The 22,536-nt window shown below is 36.4% G+C and overlaps 2 protein-coding genes across 2 annotated transcripts in view; one reads left to right on the top strand and one right to left on the bottom strand.

Moving 5' to 3' along the window:
* Positions 1-5,637, top strand: part of LOC124796392 (E3 ubiquitin-protein ligase LRSAM1-like) — a 178,339-nt gene extending 172,702 nt beyond the window's left edge. Inside the window, exons 14-15 of the mRNA XM_047260561.1 lie at positions 2,576-2,755; positions 5,141-5,637. Of these exons, the coding sequence (XP_047116517.1) occupies positions 2,576-2,755; positions 5,141-5,263 (303 nt within the window). The 3' untranslated portion in view covers positions 5,264-5,637. The remainder of the gene's footprint in view (positions 1-2,575; positions 2,756-5,140) is intronic.
* Positions 5,638-7,961: 2,324 nt separating this feature from the next.
* LOC124795849 (piggyBac transposable element-derived protein 4-like) lies at positions 7,962-8,906 on the bottom strand. Its single transcript, XM_047259930.1, has one exon. The coding sequence runs from the start codon at positions 8,904-8,906 to the stop codon at positions 7,962-7,964; it is 945 nt and encodes a 314-aa protein (XP_047115886.1).
* Between the last annotated feature and the right edge of the window lie 13,630 nt (positions 8,907-22,536).

The following is a 22,536-nucleotide window of genomic DNA, read 5'->3' as shown; positions in this document are numbered from 1 at the left end:
TTAGGGAAATCAGATAAAACCTAAATCAGGATGGCTGGATGCAAGTTTGAACCATCGTCCTCCCAAATGGAAGTCCAGTGTGCTAACCACTGCTATCATAAGAGTCTTTCCTATGCTGTTATGGTGCATCTGACCAGATATGCAACATGATTTTTACACAAGCTGTTTTCTTAATTGGTTTCTTAGTCACTATAGTCCTCTAAACCTTTCTGAATGTCAAATATCTGTCATCATTCCACAACTGTAATACAAGATCTGATACCCATCAGCTTGACTGCACCTATGGCTAACCCTAAATATTTCTCCATATACTTCTTCATTTCAGCCTTATGACCTGCGAACAAATTGCTCAGTAATGTGCCTCTGAACCAAATCCACACTGCATTCAAGAGGAGGTTTCCTGTTATCAGTGGCAAATATTTAGTTTCACTGTATCCCAGTTGCCTCACAGCTGTCCCAGTTAAATTCACAATCACCATACAAGAAGTCAAAATAATTTATATGTGGGTGATGCAACCCTGTTTAGCATCCAGAATGGAGGTTTTTTACTGTGATGCAAAATTCTCTACCAGGTTGTTGGCAGATTTCAGGTGGGAAATTGGAAATCCCCGAGAGGATCTTGTTAGCTTTTCCTTCTGTGGTTTATCAGAATAGTTTGATTCCAGTATTTCAATTTTAGTTAACACAAATGTTCATATTAAGCAGGTACAGGTCACTGACATCTTTTTAAACTTCAGTCTTCCAGCTAAGACTGCTAGCAGACAGGTAGAGATAGATTTCAGGAAGATGCACCATTCATCAGAAAACACAAGGACAACTAGTCATGATAGCCAGAGATTATGAATTAAGTCCTATTTTGTAAAGACTTCAAAGAAGGTGAAGTTTTTATGATGGTTACAATTTTCATGATAGTTCACATTAGAAGACTTGGAAAGCGATCCTGTAGTTAGCTTTCCATGACGACATGTCTGGCCAAGTGCTGTACCAGAATGAAACGTCGGACAAGTTCCCTATTATTAATGGGCTCAAACGACGTGTCCTTGTGCCAATGTTGTTTGTTTTGTCCCTAGCAGCAATGCTCTTTGAGACATCGTCTGTAGACAGGAGTAGAATTCAAATACAAATTAGATGGAAGGCCATTTAATCAGTCCAGGCTGCACTCTAAAAGGTTCACAAGTCTCACTCAGTAACTGAACTACAGTAAGCTGATGATGATGCTTCTTCAGCTCACACACCAGCAGAGCTGCAGCTGTCTGTAAATTGTTTCAGTACTGCATATAAACGGTTTGGCCTGACCACCAACAGCCAAAAAATAAAGGTACTAGCACAGCCCACTCTCGGAACTGCCTTTCCAGATCTCAATATCTCTAGTTCCAGCACACCTTTGGAACAAGTAGATTACTTCCTCTTCTATGAAGCATACTATCAGCTAATTGCTCCTCAGAAGAGGATGGGGAGAACTGGAAGCATGCTGCACATTTTGCTTTTGGACATCTCCTACATCAGGTCTTCCTGAATAAAGATCTAACACTATGCACCAAACTGATGGTGTGTCGGGCAGTAGTTGTTTCTACTCTGCTCTATAATTGTGAAGCTTGGACACTATATCGCCATGATCTTAAGATCTTAAACCAACGGAAGCTTGGATACATTATGAACATCAAATGGGATGACTTTGTATCAAACACTATGTTTCTTGAGAAGGCAAAGATGTATAGTATAGAGCCAACATTATTTGTCACCAACTCAGATGGATTAGGCATGACCAGCGAATGAGAAACAACAGACTTCCTTGGCAAAATTTATACAGTGACGTGAGCACAGCCAGAAGGCCTTGTGGTGCTCCTCTGAAGTGCTATAACGACCAATTTGAGAAGAACCTAGAGAGTCTAACAATGACCCAAGTAATTGTGGTGCTCTTCTGAAGTGCTATAAGGATAACTCGAGAAGAACCTTAAGCATCTAAACATTGACCCAAGTAATCGGTGTGCTGCAGCAGAAGATCGTAAACAATGGCACATAGCTACTTCAGCTGCTGTCGTACATTTTGAGCAGGAACGTTGGAGGCAGGAAAATGAAAAACGGCAGAGATGAAAACTTCGCCAGGCCCAGCCACACCCTCCGCCCTCTATTATGTGTAATGTATGAGGCCGCATGTTTCATGCCAGGATCAGTCGGCTAAGCCATTGTAGGCATCTCCGTACCTGAACTGCCTTGCAATAATGGAAATGCAACAGAAAAAAAACTCTGGTACAAGTGTCAGCCGACTACGAGTCAGAGTGAATTTTGGTAATGCTGCAACAGTACTTGACTGTGCAAAGAATTGCATGTGTGATCTTTGTTTGAGGGACAGTTTAGCCTGGTATTGTGTGGTAGGCAAAGCGTGAAATTGTAAGAAATAAAGCAAACAACTGACAGATTTCCATGTTAATATACAGTGGTTATGACAACTATATAAACAGATATTTTGCTAACCACATATTTGGAATCCAGTGATTACAGCAAAACTAAAGGTATTAGTCTTTGACACTTGCTGTAAATGCTTTATTTATTTCTTAAGTTAATTTTTTTGTAGGCTGGTATTAAATCATCAGAAGATCGAGCAGCCATTAAAAAAGCCACAATGGAATACTTGCAAGAGAAAACAAGTAATACATCAAGTGTGGAGCCTCAAGATGTGCCATCAGCCCCATCTCTTCCCGAGACAGAAACGCACAATATGGATGCTGAATGTGTAGTTTGTCTAGATAGACAGGTAGGTAGACACAAAAGTATTCTGCTGACAAATGTATGGTGCTGCACATTATTATCATAAGACAAGTACTGTATTTTACGGACTATAAGACACTAAGGACTATAACAAGGACCTTAATTTTTAAGCTGTTTTTCTTTTAAAAAATAACATTTTTACTATTTTATTGTTAGACTGCAAAGCCAGACTAAAAAAAATTCTCAGTTTATAAAACCAAACTGACCTTTAAAAATCCCTGAAAGTCGTCATCTGAACTTTCTTCTTCTTCTTCTTCTTCTTCTTCTTCTTCTTCTTCTTCTTCATCATCGTTGTCCTTTTCATATGTAAAATGGTCTTCACTGCCATCGAGAGCATTACTTATGTCACACTTCTTGAAATATTTAACGATAATGTCTTCTCTCACTCTTGATGAGGACTGTTTTATCCAATGTCACACTTGTTTGATTGTAGATCGTTTTAAAGCTCCCTTTAGCGTGAATTCATGTTGGGTCTCAGCCATCATCCATTTGTTCCATTCCTCTCTCATATACATTTTAAATGGTTTATTTATTGAGACATCAAGAAATTGCGATTGTGAAGTAAGTCCTCTCAGAATAAGAGCAACCTCTGTATTTCCCTTTCTCAATTTCTCTTTCACAGAATTTTTCAAATGAATACTAAACGGGTCTAGAAGAAGAAGAGAACTCTTCTTCAATAAAACACCTTTCCTTCTCTCCCACACACTGTTACTCCATAACTTCATATCAGCCTCATCCATTCAGCCTTTGTCATGTTGTGAACAACACCACCTGTTGGTATTTCTGGTGTTGACATTGTTTTTGCTTGAAAATGATCATTGTATTAAGTTTGCTGCCATCAGCACAACATAAAGAACAACAGTGAAGTGCATTTTTTCATGTCCACTTGTTTTTATAGTTACAGTTTTAGCACCCTTTGTGGCAACAGTTCTGTCACTAGGCACATCAAATGTCAGAGGTGTTTTGTCCATATTCGCTATTGGGCTTAGTTCCACATCGGTTTTTGTTCGATGTTGAATAATAAAGTGATGGAAAGATAATATTTTCTCTTCATACAATTGTGGCATTTTCTGAGAAATTTCGATTTTCGTTTGCATGCTAAGTCCATGACACTTCATAAACCTGTAGCACCAACCAACCACCTCCACCCTTAAAGTCTGTTAAGTTCCACTGTAGTGCTAGCTTATGAGTGTGAATTTGAATCAATTTTTTATTCCAGTGCCATTTTGATGGTGTCTTTGAATTCATTTCGGTATGTCATCTTCTAGTTCTGGCGATTTTCATTCAGTTCTCTATTTGCACATTTAGTTTTCCTCAGGTTTTTCAGTTCTGCACTAGCCCATCAATTGCGAATGGATTTTTCTGTTGGTGCAGGGCTGAACTGCCACTCAGCTGGTCTGTTTCCATGTTCTTCTGCATATACTATTCAGTTTATAGCCCACATCATATGAATACCTTTTATGTTTTTCCATTACAAAACTAGCTACTAGAAAAATATTGTATTGTTACATATTGTATATGCTAGACAGTGTTCTGGGATTGTGATGGCGGGGTGGGAGGGAGACAGTATTAGCTAGCTTGTGAATGCCCGCAACCCATGTTTGTTGCATTGGTGCACTACTGCTGCTGCCATTTGACTCCAGTATTGCCAGATAGAGAGAGGTTTCCTGCGACATTGAATGGCCATTTTTAAGACTGGCAGTAATTTTAAATCAAACACTAGACATTTTATATTAATTTTGAGGATAAGTTGCACCTGAATTTTGGAGGCAATTTTTTGAAGAAAAAAGTACGTCTTATAATCTATTAAATATCATATAACATTATATCCTCTGCCATCATCAGCTACTACTCCACTTACCATACTACTGATATTCAGTGTATTTCACCTTTCCTTTGTTTAGTGTATAATTTCATGACCCCTCATTATTCTGTTCATCACAGATTTTGTTCATCATAAGAGTATGTGTTATTTTTAACTGCTGTGAATTTTTATATGGAAATGGATATTCAGTTTATCAATTTGGAAAACTATCTAAAATAACACTAAAATTGACTGTATTTTTTCAGTTCAAATTTATAATGCAGCTGGCTAGTTTCACTTTCTTCCTTCTGAGATCATTGTAGTTTTGTTGCCACAAAAAGGATACTTTTTTTTCTATCTTAAGCATTAATCAGTATTCTCAACAGATTTATTTGAATTTTTCTTGTTTGTGTATAAAACAACTGCAATATGTTTTGGTGAACATTACTAAATGCTCCTTTCATTGCTGTGTATAAGAGCCTTGAAATTTTTCATCAGTTTGTTAAATATAAGCTCAATCAAACTCTTTATGCTTAAAAATATTACTTCCAAAATTATCTTTTTCAGAGTGACATCGTATTTGTCTCATGTGGTCATATGTGCTGCTGCAGTATATGTTCCAATCCACTAACAGAATGTCCGATGTGCCGAAGCAACATCGTGCAGAAGCTGCGTGTTATAATGCCATAATGTTTAGTGTGTTTGTTTCAGAGTAGGTACTGCAGGTAGTATTTCATAGATTCTAGTCAACTGCTGTGATCTGACACAAAATATATTGTGAGGAGAAAAAAACAAATTTTCAGATAATGTCTAGTTTGTAATTATATATTTCTGTAATCAATTGACACAAGTAATAACTATTCATATGCTTACAGTGTTGGAAAGTGCAGTGGATACTCAGTGTAGTTAGTAGACTATAGAAGCCAGAGCTTTCAGAAAATGCTCATCAGCATGTACTATCATGGCATATGAGCACTATTTTTCAAATCGTTTTCTTTTTTTTATGATATTACTTTAATATTATTGGAAATTTTTAACAATGAGCCAAAATCCAGCACAAACAATTAATAACAATTCATACGTGACTCCTCTGCATTTTTATATCTTCATTTGGCAGTGGACTTCAAATCCCTATCTGGTCATCCTGATTTAGGTTTCCTGTAGTTTCTCTAAACTGATTAAAGCAAATGCTGAAATTCCTCCTTTCGAAAACGTGGCCAATTTCATTCCACTGCTGTGCCCTGTCTGTGCTTGTGCCCCATGTGCAACATCCCACTTGATCCTTTGATCACGATTAAGCTTTACCTGTACGGACATACGCAGTCTGTTCAAAAAATTCCAGAACTTTGTTCTTAAGATTTTTCTATACTTACCTTTTACTTATTGTGCATGGTCTCCTCTTCGGGAAGCAGTTTTGGTATGCCTCTTGCTAGATCACGGAAAGTGCCACTGCAAATTTTCCTTTATCTTGCCTATTGTTGCAAATCTTTGTCTTTGCACCGGGGTTTTCAACTTTGGAAATAAAAAAAAAAAAAAAAAATAAAAAAAAACTGCACAGGCCAGGTCTGGAGGGTACACGATAGCCACGTTTCTGGCTCTCACATTTTCTTGCAGGCATCACAAAATGGCCCGATAGTACATTTGATTAACAGTTTGTCCCTATGACATGAATTCATGATGAACTGATCCTTCGAAGTCAAAGGAATAATCAGCATGGCTTTGACACTTGACCTGACCTGATGAGCTTTTTTTTGATCTTGGAGAATATTTCCTGACCCACTGTGAAGATTTAACGTAGGTCTCAACATCATAACTGTAGACTCAAGTGTCACCAGTTATGATTCTCTTAAGGAACATCTCGTTCTCATTCTTGCGAACCAAAAGCTCTTCACTGATTGCAAGATGAAAGTCTTTCTGATCTTGACTCACGAGTCATGGGAAAAACTTGGCAGCAACACAGTGCATTCCAAGAAGCTTTGTCAGGATTCCATGATATGATCCAACTGAAATGTTACATTCTTCTGCAATCTCTTAGGCAGTTAGTCTTAGATTGCCATACACTATTTTGTTGACCTTCCTGACATGAGCATCATCAGTAGGCATCAAAGAGTGTCCTGAACGAGGTTATCTTTAACCCTTAAATGCATGATTTTTTATTTCAAGCTGTAAAAATTACCATGTTTAGTTTATAGTGCCTACATTTCGAAAAAAATATTGAAAAATTTTTTAAATTAAATTAACAAAGCACTATTGTTGAAAATCGCTTTGTAGCTGATCAGCTACATTTTGAGTTAACACCTTACGAGCCACAATAAATGTGCTTATTTTGCTCCCTCAATTTTGACCAAATCTCTCGTAATTTAATTGTTGATTATGATTAAATACTTTGTATAGGAAGGGAAAAATCCTAAAATAATAAATAGGACATTAATGTTGTAAATATTGAGCATTTATTGTATATTTTATACACTTTTATATATGAACAATAAGGTATCTAGTTCCAACAGGTTTGTACCCAAGCATGTGATAATCACTTTACATGAAAAGTTTGAAAACAGTTCTTTTGTTTGTGCAAACACAATGCAACTGCACATTTATTACACTGAACCCAGGAAAATCCCTTGCATCCTGGCATTTTGCACCTCTGTCTCACTTGCAAGTACGAAGGCAGGTGACCTACTTGATCCAGCCTTACATCTTGTGGAGGTACATGTGCTGTGGGCCCCTTTGTCTTCTTAGCTTGTATTTGGTTTTCGAGTTCATTACTTGGCCTTCCACGTTTTGCTGAAGTTTGACCTGAGCGACACAAACAGTGAGCAATTTCCATTCGAAATTCGGAGAGTTTCATAGTTCTCCTAATCCCTTTGGTTTCTGCTACTCTCCTATACAACAGCCAGGAATTGACTACTCCCATGTCCAGGAGATGGTAAAACAATCTTATATACCATTTTCGACTTTTCACAAGAATTTTATGTCATCCCATTATGCTGTCAAGAAGGTCAACACCTCCCATATGTTTATTGTAGAGCTTAATTATTTGTGGACAAGGTATTGTTATTCTTGACTTTGTTTTTTTGTCATACCTCCCTGCTTCATAAATAGGCTGCTGTCCAGCAAGTGTAGAAAGCAACATCACACTCTTATCTTTCCACACTACATTTGATATGTCGACACCATCCACTGTTGCGACGCGCTCTACTGATGCACCTCGTGCCATTCTCTTCAGCTCAGCTTCTGAAGGGAGCTTGCAGTCTGGCACTCTGTTTCTTCTGACTGTCCCAAGTGAGTAAATTCCTTGTTTATGTAACCATACAAGCAGTGGCAGACTTGTGTAATAATTGTCACAGTACATTTTGTGGTTCATATTTCTTGGTAGTATCCTACTGAGTCAAACTACAACATTTGCACTTGCTCCCAAGTCTTCCTCCCCAGTCACTCTTTTTTCTGGTGCATTTTCATCTCCAGTGAAAATCTCAAAATCGTAGGCATAACCAGATATGCCACTAATAACAAATAATTTGTATCCATATTTATGAGGCTTGTTTGGCATGTATTGTTTCAAATAACTTCTAGCCTTTGTTGAACAAATCTGTTCATCAACAGAAACACACTCCTCAACAGGTATTGTTTGAAACCGAGATCTCATCAATTCTATTATGGGTCTTATCTTGAAGAGTCTATCATGATCTTTTTCACCCCTGGGTATCATTGCACTGTTGTCATTGAAGTGAAGAAACTTACGTATTTGCTCATACTGATTCACTGTCATTGTTGTCTTGATCAGATGAGTACCAGTAACTTCTCCCCAGTAATCCCTCGTATTAGGTACATGAACTATTGACATTACGAGACAGATGCCTATAAATTTTTTTATGTCATCACAGGATAAATCTATTGGTCTATCAGGATTACACTGCACACTGTATCTATGAGACTCTTCGACAATTAGATCAAACAATTTAGATGGAAATATATGTTTGAAGAATTGGTATGGAGTATTTAAGTTTATTACTTCTTCTGGTAACGAAGTATTGCCATGAAATTTTGACTGCAGTTCGGGAATAATCAACTGTTTATCTTTCCAAACCACACTCCTGCTGTTTTTGGTAACATTTTTGCTGCTGCATGGCAGTTTCAGAGCATTATCAGACAACTGTGACGTTGATTCCTTCATTATAACATCAGATTGTCTTGTTCCAGAAACATCTTCAGTCCTAATTACTGGTACTTGACTTTCTTCGTCACTACTGTCACTATCACAATCAACAGATTCTGGAGCAACATATGTCTCATCTTGAATGGAATCGTCAGAGAAACACTCCAAGATCGTCATCACTGCTTAGTGGAATCTCTAACCATTCCATAAGCATTTCTTCTTGACTCTTTTGAGACATTTTTACGTCAGCGCCTGAAATGCAGTAAATGAAAAATGTAGCTGATAAGCTACATACACAAAAACAGGCCTCATTTCAAATCTATCGCAAAGACACTCGAATTAACTGTTTACACCATATCTACTTACGTTTTCAAAATGAAAAAGTAATTTTCAAACCCAGAAATCAGTGCACAAACACCAAAAACACACCTCAACTTTCCGCCAAAACACACACTTGGCAGTATGTCCACACAGCTCACTGTCGAACTGCTTCAGCTCGTCCTGCCATCTATGATCGCTATGAAGAACTACTAGAAACTGCAGCGGAGTGTATACACTTAGCTACATAACGAATTTGATCGAAAATGTTTCTCCATATGGAATAAATCGAAGAAATGAGGTCTGTAGCTTATCAGCTACAGTATGCATTAAAGGGTTAACTTCCATCCAGTGACTTTTAAACCATATGAACCATTCATAACTTAAAATACAGCTTAAGTACTCATCACCGCAGGCTTCCTGCATCATTTGGTGTGTCTCTGTAAAGGTTCTCTTGAGTTTCACACAAAATTTAATGCAGACCCTTTACTCCTCTAACTCCTCCATTTCAAAATTCGCAAATTGTACAACACAATGTTCTGCTTAATACAGGTCTGAACAATAATTAACAGACATATAAAATGAAACTTCCAGCAGTTACACATTAAACACAAGCATGTGTAGTGATGCCTACCGCACATTGCTCTCACACACCATTAGTGTGAAATTATGAATGTTCCAGACCTTTTTGAACAGACCTTGTATAGTCAATGATATGAATACCACTATGATTTTATTGCATAGGGAGAAAATATTATTAACTATCTTTGTCACCTAATAAAAATTCACAGTAATTAGCAGCTGTGAAGGAAATTGCCAACTTCTGGGCATTCTACTTCTTGTTTGACTGCACAGGAAAACCAGATAACATTAATATAAGAGTATATGTAATATAAATGAGATATTTTTCTTTTTTTATATGTACATCACAGAGCTATTACTTTTATGCAGTCAAGATGCTGTACTACTATTGTACCAGCAATCCTTCACTGATATTTTACCATTCCAAATGTCTTCTGTGGTGCACAGTTTACCTTCCTTCAGAAATATTTAAGCTTTAACAGTTTCAAAATAACAGTTCACCGTCACTTATTTTGCTGGTATTCGTCTGCTTGTGATAACCATATTCTTAACATCTGAATACATATTTGTTAAATATTGGCTTATGCTGAATAGTAGAAATATTTTATGTCTTTTTGCTCTGGATTCATAGCCAAAACATAATACATCCAACCCTCCTGCAAAAAATTCATCACCCACAACTCATTGAATATCTTCTCAGTGAAGAATGGAACAGTCAGTGAAAGTGTGGCAACTAATATCATAACAACCATCTCGTGCAACTGTAATAATAGTGGTCCATTTTGATGGTTAGCTTTGCTTTAATTTCAGTGCCTGAAATATTCTCTCTGGAATAGAGGCAGAGATCATTGTCTTATACTGTGGCTATCAGATAGTACCATCATCTCACAACGATCATTTCACAATTTCACGCCCTAGCCACAAACAAGTCACCTTATTTTCAATATTGTACTGTCTTGATGGGGTATACATGGAACATTTTTCAGAATCTTTATTTGTCTTTCATTATTTTTCATACGATTGGCTTTAGTCAAGTGTGTGCAACAGTCAATTACATACATTTGAGAACTAAAAGGTTTTCTTTATCATCTAGAAAAAGCATACACAGGGTGTACATAAAGTCCGGAAACACTTTCAGCTATTTATTGCACAAGAACCAAACTTTGTACAGATGTCATACATATTGCATTTTGAAGAGAAACTGTGAAAGTTTTTTTTTTTACAAACAGTTGATATGCAACCATGAGTGACCAGGCAGACGTGAATACGGTAATCGAATTTTTGCCATACCCGTCCCAGCATGGCATCGTCGACTGTGGCAGTTGCTTCCCATATTCTCTCCCAGAGCTCTGCTACATCACATGGTAGAGGCGGTAAATACACCAGATCTTTAATATGTCCCCACAGAAAAAATTCACACAGAGTGAGATCTGGTGATCAGAGAGGCCATTTCATGAAAAAGCTGTCCCCTTCTGTAGCACAGCTTATCCATCACTGTGGCAGCTCTGTGTTTGGGTACCCACAAACTTAACGATGAATATGGGGTGGAGCACTGTCCTGCTGAAAGAGGAATGGAGAGTCCAATTGCATTTGAGGCATCAGCCATTGCTGCAACATGTCCGAATAGGAATATCCAGTGACAGTGCTCTCGGTGAAAAAGAATGGCCCATACAATTTTCGGCGTGACAAGGCACAAAAAAAGTTTACCTTTGGGGAATCATGCTCAGATTCAGTGCATTTGTGTGGATGCTTTTTACCCCAGATTTGACAACTATGCCTGTTTACTTTCCCATTAGTGTGAAATGTGGCTTTGTCACTAAAAATTAAGCGATCAACAATGCCATCCCCAATCTCATTCAGTTGCTGCAACTGCGAACAAAACTCGAAATGCTTGTCTTTGTCATCATCATTGAGCTTCTTTGGAGCCATTTCGAGTTCATGGGATGCACGACGCACCAATTTCTTTGGACTCCTTATGAATGTCTCTCATACGCACTCCACATTCACTTCACTCACACTGGGACATCCACTTGTCTTTGCCGGGCACAGGAACCGGTCATAACAAATTTGTTGTGCCAGTGGTAAATGGCCTTCCTTGTTGGTGGCTTCTTATCATACTTGGTTCTAAACATCCATTGAGCAGCTGTAGCACACTTGTTTTTGTCGAAATCCAACACACAGAAAGAGCACTCCACACCTGAACTCGCCATGTTTGCAACTAGTGCTGACTATCAGCAAATTACCAACTATGCTGTGGCAGTATACACGAAAAAAAACTTTCAGGGTTTCTCTTCAAAATCGCATATGTATGATATCTGTACAATGTTTGGTTCTTGTGCAATAAATAATTGAAAGTGTTCCTGAACTTAATGTACACCCTGTATTATAATGATTAATTTCTAGGAATTCTACAGTTGAATGGAATTCATTGTTTTGTTCACATTTTCCCTTCGAACCAACCGGCTGTTGCCACAAGGTAATGTCGAAGCTCTCTTGTTACCTTACTGATCTGCTTATGCTTTTTCTTCAGCAGTTCTTCAGAGGCTGGGTGGAGGGAAAGAGATGCCTCTCTTAATAGGGTCACACACTGCATCCTAAGTCATTCGTTGGCTTTAAACGAAGTAGCGCTGCCCCCGCCAAGGGCCCTCCCTCTTTCTCCCTCTTTTACCACCTTCTCTGTCTAGCAATAAGTGCTGGCCTCACCGTTATACTAGAGTTATGTGTGCTGAGTGCACTTTGATGTGATGCCTATCAATGGACCACTGTCCTGTAATGTCCTGGGTACTCTTTGTGATTGTAGCTTATATCTTTACGTTTATCAAACCTGGCTGCTGTACTGATGTCTGGCCAGTCAACTCGCTGCACTGTGGCTTCTTTTGCCATGCACAAGGCTTTGAATGTATTCTTATTTTGTCAATAATTTTAATATGAGACTTAATTTTTTTTTCTGTGAACATGACGCATTTAATCAGTAGTACTGTATGAAATGAGTGTGGTAACTTAATGAAGAATTTTATGCTTAAGTACTTACAGTTATTATGGACTATAGTAAGTTTTGAGGAAGGCAAATCCAACAACTGACAGTTTCCGGTATCGTATACACGCTCATCAAATCTCATGTTAAATTTTTCCAGATTTCCTGTGGCATATATTAAAAGTTATATACGTACAGGCTAGGGACTGTCATTATGCCATGCTGATACTACTAATAAACATCTGATCACTTTTTTCTGTTATCTGAATATGCATTTAGCTCTTGTGAATTACGCCAAAGCAATATTCCATACTGCAGATAGTGACAGAAGAAAACAAATTATGATTGGAGGATCAACTATTTGTTCATACTGTTTCTTAATTTATACAATAAAAATGTTCATAAGCTAATTTGCTGTGCAGATAATTGATGTGTCCTTTCCTTGAGAGTTTCTGATCTCTGACCAGCCGCAGTAATTTCACTGTTTCCTTTTCAGTTCCCTTGAGGTTAAAAATTATTTATGCTGTTTTTGTCTGCTTAAAGTACAGTGTATTGGCCTGACGTCAGTGACTAGGCATTTGGATCATTTTTCTTTTGTTATCTAGTACACTTCGAAATGCTCTCCTTATTAGTGTTGTTATCATCAATGTAAAGTACATTCTTATTTGGTATATAATTCAAAAAGTCGTTAATGTAGGTGTTGAGCAGGAAAGGTCGAAGAACATAGTTTTGGGGTATTCCTCTTTTTATTGCAAGTATTGCTGATCTCTTCTTCTTTGCTTATACAAGCTATAATGTAATGCTTAAATAAGATTTGAATAAATCAAGTGATTTATATTAATTGTGGTGCTATTCTTCAGTTTTGATCATTATGTCCTGTGACGCTGAGTCAAATGCTCTGCCAAAGTAAATGTTCTGGTCATGCATAGCCTTTTGTAGTCTTCTTCATAAACATTATTTGCCAAAGCTTCAATTGTTTTTACAGTGAGACCTGAACCCAAACAGTTGTTCATTTAAAATTTTGTACCCTTCAGTATAGCTCCATATCTATTTATAAATGCAATTTTCTATTATTTTGGATATGTCTGGTACTACTGAAATGGGTGCATAGTTATTTGAGAATTTTTATTACATAAGCTGTGTAATGGTGAAGACATTTTGGGAAAATTCCTTCATTTAGTACTCTGTTTGACAGTGAGAGAAGTGGCATTTTGATTTTCTTTGCTATTTATTTTATAATGGAATTACTGAGACCAAAATAGTTTTCTGTTTTGAATTTCTTAGCTTGTTTATCAATTTGTAAATATCATTTGAAGTGTTAAAACTCCAATTAAATTTCTCACTTCTTGTCCATTTTGCACGAGTGAGCAGGGTTTCTTTAGCTAAGGTAGAATTATTAAGTGCAGTATCATAGTGGGGTTACTATTTTCACTATTAAAATTATTAATTTCCATTTTAATGACATTCCAAGCTGCTTTACATGTAGTTTTAGAATTTAAAATATACTCAGCATTTGCATTGCACTTAGCAATTTTGATTTGGGATCAGTAGAATTTTCTCGTATTTATGTACTTTTCTTTGTTTCTGCCACTTTTATGAAACTTATCTTTCAGAATGGTTAGTAGTATCCTTAGTTTGTTAAGTTGTGGGATGTGCAGTTTGTTCATGTCATGTTGCTTTTGTATAATACAGGTACTATATCATTTTGTTGTAGTGGGGCAGTTAGTTCTTTTCTATTATGTGCATAATCTCTATTTGGAAAACAGAAAAGCATTTATTAGATGTTTTAGTGATATCCATTATATCAGACCAACACAATTGGTTTAACATATAGTTCACAGTAGATTCTCATAGACTTCCATACCTCCTGCCGAACTTTCTGTTTAAACCCATAGCTCTGCAAGATCTACTATTCCTAATTCTATGACATCACATTCAAGAGAGTCTGTGTGTACTCGACTAATTATGTTATCAAGATGCATTTAGTCTAGTAGGCTTTTTATTGAGACAGTAGTAATTCAGTGACTTCAGAGAATTGACCATGTGATTCACAGTTTTTATCTTTACCTTTATATCTGTGTTAATATCAACTGCAATTATAATTTTTTGTTGCTTACATTTGGACAGCTGTAAAATTAAAGTATTAATTTTTTTCTGTAAATACTATCTCATAAAGAACTTGGAGTTCAATAAACTGAGACAATTACAATGTTTTGTGTGTGCTTTCACCATACTGGCTACTTTGAATGCACGTTCAAGGCACATAAGACTAAGGTTTGTTTCTGAGTTGTGTAAATCAAGGTCACTTTTAATGTATATTAAGACCCCACCAAGTAAAATGCTTGCTCTGCAATAGCTAGTAACTAGCAAGTATCCAATAGGAACACACGTCTGCTTCAGAGTCTTTCCTCTATTCTTAATTAATACATGTAACACTACAGTCAACAGTGTTGTAATTCATTGATTTTACTTCTAAGAGACTGCACATTTATATGAAGAAGGAGAATATTGTTATTAGTACAGAAAGGTATTTTGATTTCACTGGGTCTTGCATGGTTATTTATTTTCACTGGGTGACTTACAGCAGCACAACTGTCTGAATGAATTAGTGTGCTGCAGTTTCCTCTTTACATCGGTTCTATCCCTCCTTCCTCTAAAACATTGTTTCCACCATATAAAAAAAGGGGGAAGGTACACAAGCATGTCTTTTAGCACAAGGAATTGTGTTGGAACATTTCATTCATAATTTTGTTTATCTCCTGACAAACAAAATCTTTTCCCCTTGGTAATTTTGATGCCATCACATGCAATGTGCAAATTTTTCTCTAGTCTACTAATATCCATTACATTGCATTTTGCATAAATGGAGTGTGTTTTTTTCTAATATTAAGATTTATGATTTTATTACATCATCATCATTATCATCATCTGGCACAACAGAACATGTACATATAGAGTAGCAGATTATAAAAAAATGACATCAATTCTGTGTAAAGCTGGCTTAACAAGTAACTGAACATTATGGACTACACACAGATGCACTGAGTGCTGAAGAGGCACCTTACTGAAAGACTGGCATAATGATAATACTTCTACTTCTAGGTGTATGTATATGATATGCACCACAAAACTATAGAGTTTTTAAAAGCAATGGGATATTTGTATGTGAGTTGGCCAGTGATTCAAAACGCCATCCTTCAATTTTACAGCACCAAACACAGGTACACGTGATGTCTTGTAAGATAGTTTTGTTTGAGCATAAAGCAATAACTAGGAAAAAGCCTTTTTTCCACTCCACTGCAGTTTCCAATGCAAAAGTTTGAAGTAAAGTTTTATATGTTGCTGAATGACTTTTTAAATAATATACTTGCAATTATGCTATGCAAAGGACTGTTTTTAAAGGTATTATAACAAATAAGTTGGAAATAACATCACAATTACTTTCAATAAAGTACAAAAAGAATATGCCCATTATAGTACGTGAAGCAACTCTGCTTACTCATTATTCCAAACAAATGTACATCTTTTTAGGAGGATGAGAATGAATACATATGTGATTTCCCTGTTGTTGAGTTCTGATAAAGCAGCTTTTTTTTACTGATTAGTGCCAAATTTCAGGTACAAATAGTACCCTCAAAATGTGTGTAATGATTGTTTTTAAATTTTCTGAAATAAGGTATCATAAGTACACCAATATTACTTGCAAATAAGTTGGTGGCATTAATTGGAAAAGCACAAATTAAAGAGATCTTATAGAAATCTCATTCTAAATATTGTCAGCATAGCACAGCGTCATATTTCTACATTTTCTACTGCAGGCACATCAGTTTTATAGACTTGTAGCTGAATTTGGTGGTAGACAAATGTATAAAGTTGCAAATTTCAATGTTATTAAGACAGCCTGCATATTAAGAGGTACATTGTATGAAGTTAAATGCAAATATTTGGCATTTTGTCTCAATATTTATTGTTACTGTTTACAAGTATTTTATATGCTGTGTATGTAAATTTTTCTACCAGTTTATAAGACAGTAAGAACTCTGATTATATAAATAATTTTTTGTATAATTTGTGTAACCACTTACTGATATTGTGATTGTAAGGGCCTAAAGAGCAAGCTGGCTTGTTCACCGTGAGATTTCATTTCATAAGACAGTTCGTAGTATTAAAATATCTGCTACTGTGAAATATAGAGCCATATTTTTGTGTCAGTGTTTTTTTTTTAAAATTTGTGCCATTTGATAGCGTCAACTGTGGCCTTCTGTAACATTTTCATAGCAGGACATTTATTTGCAGATTAGGCCATGAAATACCTTTATTGTGCCACAGCTACTGTATATCCACACTGAATTGAAAGGCAGTACAAAGTACCTTTAACCATTTTCCATGGGTTATTTTCCATTTAACCTTACAATTCTTTATTGTGTTATGTGAATATCTGCTACATAACTGTGCACCATTATTGTGAATTACAGGTATACTGGGCAGTAAACCCTCATCTTACTGCTAATAAGTGTTTAAATCTATTTAGAATTGTATTATTTTCATTTTGGTGGTTAAAAATGTGCCTTAGCTAACTAGTACTAAGATTGCCTTTTTTCATAATATTGTAATAAAATTTGGAATGGCTTATACAGATTGTCATTTGAAAGCAACTAATCTCATCATTATAACAATGAAAATAATCTGTTATTGATAATAAAAAGTAAATGGATAGATAAAAAATCTACTCACCGAGTGGCAGCCAAGGAACACACACATAAAAGGGTTTAACTTTTACAAGCTTCTGGCGGAGGAGGAGCCACTGGCTCCAAAAGCTTGTAAAAGTTAAACCCTTTTGTGTGTGCGCTTCCCTGCCGCCACTAGGTGAGTACATTTTTTATGTATGCATTTACATTATACTGTCAATAATTTCATCATTAATCTTAAATTCATTCTTGCTGACCGACATCATATGAACATAACAGGGTGACAGCTATTGCCACTTTCTCATATCTCTCTCTCTCTCTCTCTCTCTCTCTCTCTCTCTCTCTCTCTCTTTCCCTTTCCTCCTCCTCCTCCTCTCTCTTTTTAATAAACTGTTCAAGAACATAACTGTTACTAATATTATCTAAAAATGACTATGTTAAGAGCTTTCTGTCACATGCTGTTATGATGACATTTTGTTTTTCTGTATGAATGAAAAGTGTATCAACAGTTTCAGTGTAATTCTTTACAGTTCAGTAAACAAAAGCAATAAAAGGCAATCACTCACAGATAGCTGATTGATGTGTGGCATGGAAAAAAATAACAGCACACAAGTTATTAGCTTACGAGCTACTGCCATTTTTCCAGTTTAAGTACGTACACTCACATGACCAACCAGACACACGCAAACACCCTACACCTCCCATCTCCAATCCCCTCCCCTGTGATAGTTTCACCATGTCCTTGGAGATGTGTACGTAAACTAGAAAAACAGTTGTAGCTCAAAAGCTAGTAATGTCTCCATGCTATTATATGGTGCTTTACACTATGCATCAGTTAGCTGCAAGTGAGTGGTTACTATCCTTAGTTTTTTCTTCCATCTTGTAGTATCTGTAATTGTAATATTCTTTATACTTACTACAATAATGTTATGTGCTTTTAAATCTTGGAGCTGGTTACTCTAGGTATATTATATGAAAACATTAGGCACATGTTTTCATGATGTTCTTTACATTTTCCAGTAAGGAAATAAAACTGATACAAAATAAAGCAATTTTGACTAAGAGCAACATTTGTACATAAAAAAATAGGGACCAGGAAACCAAATATAAATTGCTGGTATATAAAATGCAATAATTCAGAATATTTTTTCCATTATGTTAGTTGTTACAACAAACCAAAATTTTTATTGTGTGTTAATTTCTAAAAATTACTTCTTTTTGTAGCCATAAGAGCAACAATCGTATTTGTTACATGGATAAAAAAGTTAACTACAAATTACAGTACAAAATTTTAGTCTGGCATAATTTTAGTAGTGTAGTGAGAGAAAATTAGATTATTGAGGTTACTCTCCTTAGATTTCATTTTATTTTTATTGCAACTCTGAAAATAGACAAAAGCTACTCAAGATGCTCACATATTCCTTAGCCTCCATTCATTAGTTTTGTTTTGATTTTCCTGACTTTTTTTATGAATCTAGCCACCAAAAATTTCTTAAAGTTGGAATCCTCCATTTCAGTATAACAGTCACTCAAATTCTAAATCTGTACACTGCCTGGTAGACAGACCTGTGAATGTCACATCCCATACCCATCCTTAAACTGTAAAACTGACAGTAATAGCTAATGATTAAACTCGGTAGTTACTACTACACTTTTTCTTTTCCTTGGTATGAGTATTTCATTACACATTTTGCAATCCTCCCATGCATTTCTATTGGATAACCACACACAAAACCCAACCACTATCTGATTTACATTCATCTGCGCTTACTGTAAGAGAGGTCATCTCCAGAGTGACGTGATGTGTAGCATGGCATGCAGGTGACTTGACGCCAGTAGTAGTGATGCGGCATTAGTCATGTTTATTTCAGGCGAAAAGGTGTATTGGCTTAAATCAACTTAACTAACGTTAAGCAACAAAAGTACAACAGGTGTTGCGTACATCCTGATTGTCATACCAGCATGAACTGACATGGTGCTTTTGAGGTGTTTAAGAAGTTGAATATGTACCCCACTTTCGTTATATTTACTAATACCAACTCAACAAATCTTGAAGAAAACAGCTTATTTTTATCAGGAATTATGGGATCTACTGACTGTATTGGTAGCTTTGACAGAAAGCATGCCAGAGTTGAAGCTCCTGCTAAATCAAGATAAACAGTCTGTAATCTTTTTAGTTGTCTTAGATGCAGTTGGATTATTTTTATCAGGTGGCATTAAGGAGAATAGCCACAACAATGATGAGAATTATTAAAAGAAATGTCTTTGTAAAGAATTGTTTGACGGTGTGTGCCCATCTTCAGAACCAATACCTTTGCTAAAATAAGACTGCAGATTGATTTTTCCTCACCTGAAATGCCATATCCTTGTAGATAATTAACTAATGAAAGGCATATTTAATTACAGATTATCCTGGGTAAGAAGGCATGTAGGTGCATTAGTGTCAAAGTTCTGAGTATTAGATAATCAGTAAATTGTGACATGAATAAAACTGATGTGATAGCTTATTTCTTCCATAATTTTAAATGGATTCATTTTGGTGTATTCTGTCACAATAGCAGCACAATGTAGGCCACCCTATTGAGAACTCATATCAAAAGCCAGAAAATCAGTAAAACAGCACTATGTAAATGAGAAATTGGCTCTGCAGTTTCTTTTTCAGCCCTGATCAGATATTACTTGAGATCAAACAAATCAGTAAAAAGATTTGCAGACGTACTTTATATAAAACTACCCTACATCTTTCTATTTAGTTCTGTTGGCTTTCTCTGTCACAAATAAATTAAATGAATTAAAACTACTGTACATGTCTGATATTTCATCCACAATACTTTCCCACACTTTATCTTGGGCATTCTTGCTGCTGTATTCAGCACTGCTTTGATCATAAATACATGGATGTTTATCCACAAGATCATTTCTTATTTTCCTGGATACAGACACAATCATGTAACCAAAGCAGAAACTTTCATAAACTGTCTCCAGTACAATAGTGGTGTGTGCCAAAAGTGGAAGATGTCACTTTTCATCTGGCAATGATGTGCGATGTTGTACAGCTCAGCTATGTCGTGTCAGTTCAACAGCTGCTATTCCATTAGAATGTTTTTGTTCCATCTGAAGTCATAAGTTAAATGCAAGTCTTGTGCCATGCCATGATCCGGATCACTTGCCACATCACTCCAGTGGGTGCCCTGCCTAAAGTTAGTTCCCATTTACACCTCTCCCCCTCCCATCTCTTCCTCAGCTTGAATGTGCCCTAGAATTCAATACTTCTCCTATAACATTACATTGATTTTGCATAAGTACTTAGGATTTATAACATTTTCAAGTTATGCTTAGTAGCCATTTACAGCTATCTATTTGGGAGAAAGATAATTAAGATTTCCGATCTGACTGCACTTCATCAAAGAAGTCTCAGTTTGTGCAATAAATCAATCATAATCTCAATAGAAGAGACTCTTGGTCTTTACTTTTTTCACCAGATTATTTGATTTTGTTCTACATAAAACTGTCCAGTGAAGTGGCCTTATTATAACCAGTTACACTTAAGATCATATAGCATAAGTATATTTATATGCTGCTCTTTTTGATATAACACTGTGATAATAAGTAACTCAGGAGCTATGAATTTTTATATAACTAGCCTAAACCTTGCTATGCATTCCAGCACTCACTCTTTCTCTTGTTGATTATATTTCTAAGAATTAAAACTCCTCCATCCTGTAATTATGCAAACATTTCAAATAAATGGCATGTCTGCAAAGATATTAACTGTTTCATTTGTGATATCTTTTATCTCTGATGCCTGCCCACCTGTCATCTTTGTATTCCCTCATCCTCAAAACTGGGGTGATCCCTCTCATTTTGAGGTGTGCGTAATCTGCCCTCCTTTTTAACTTACCCCATCCAACAATCTCTCCTTCCCTTTCTAAGAAAGGAGCTATTGGTTCCAAAAGCTAGATGAGTGTCGTGTATTTTTCTATGTGCACATTGGCAGTGCTGATATTTCACCTCCAGAAGGTAAGTACTGACCGGAAATTGTGCGCTACAGTTTTTTCATTTGTGTGATGGGCAGTCAAATTAAAACGAGACACTTGAGAAGAAAAGTATGTAAACTGTTTATTATTTCAAAATTAATCACCATATGTTAATACATTTATCTCACTGAGAAACAAGATGTAAATGCCTTCACAGACCAATGTTTGCAGTAGCCTGTGGATCAATGATTGCACCCAAACACCTCTTCACTGGAAGTAAATTGACAGCCATCAGTGTCTTCATTCAGGGCTAAGGATGTTTCAACTATGCAGCAGAATAACACTGTAGGAAATACTGCAAGGTTTTTAGAAATGATTCCATTGTACAATTAACAGTTTCAGGCCTGAGCCAACGTTCAAGCAGCTTTTCAAAATCCACGCATTTCTGTTGCCTGTGCTAAATAATGGTTGACGTGGTGTAAAGAGCAACACAACTGGGCAATGCCTGACTGAAAACAAGTAATTTGGCGTGTTGAATTGTGCTATATTCTGTGGGTGCTTAAGAAAATGCTAACTGCAGAAGAATATGAACATGTTTTGTAGTATTGTATACTGCAAACTGTAGAAAAACAGATTGAAGGTGACAACTGATTGTATCAGCATTACAATGTACCGTGTCATTAAAGGAGCATCTGTGAGCCAATGGTTTGTGGGCAATAACATTCCTGTAATGGAGTGGTCTGCCCAGACTCAAAAGAACTCCTTTTGGATGAGTTAGAACATCAGCTTGCCCCAGATTCCAGTCTCTGACATTGCTACCTTCTCTGGTTTTGGCTCTTGGCGAAAAATGGGCTGCCATTCCTCTACAGACATTCAGACATCTCATTGGAAGTGTCCATGGCAGAGTTCAAGTCACCATAAAGGTGAATGGTGCACATGTCCCATAGCAATGTCCCCTAATAGGTATCCAGATACTTTTGATCAGATAGTATATGTGGTATCAGTGCGCTGATCTGAAAGCTTGACATTATGTGATATAGTTGTCTTTCTTACGAAATTACAAATATTGCTAAGATATTTTTATTTTATTTGCCTGGCTACATTGGTGACCTCACACAGATAACTACCCCATCCTTTCAATCATGTTTACACAAGAATTTATACCAAATACCATTCAATACTGAACTTGACATTTCTTTCCACTCAGCACCTCCAATTACTCATTCTTCAAGATTCAAGATCTGTCTTAGTTCCCACAAAATCATCTG

This window comes from Schistocerca piceifrons, chromosome 4, assembly GCF_021461385.2.
Source record: "Schistocerca piceifrons isolate TAMUIC-IGC-003096 chromosome 4, iqSchPice1.1, whole genome shotgun sequence".
Classification (NCBI taxonomy): Eukaryota; Metazoa; Arthropoda; class Insecta; order Orthoptera; family Acrididae; genus Schistocerca; species Schistocerca piceifrons.
The sequence above is the reverse complement of the archived record's forward strand: the minus strand, read 5'-3'. Positions and strand labels throughout refer to the sequence as shown.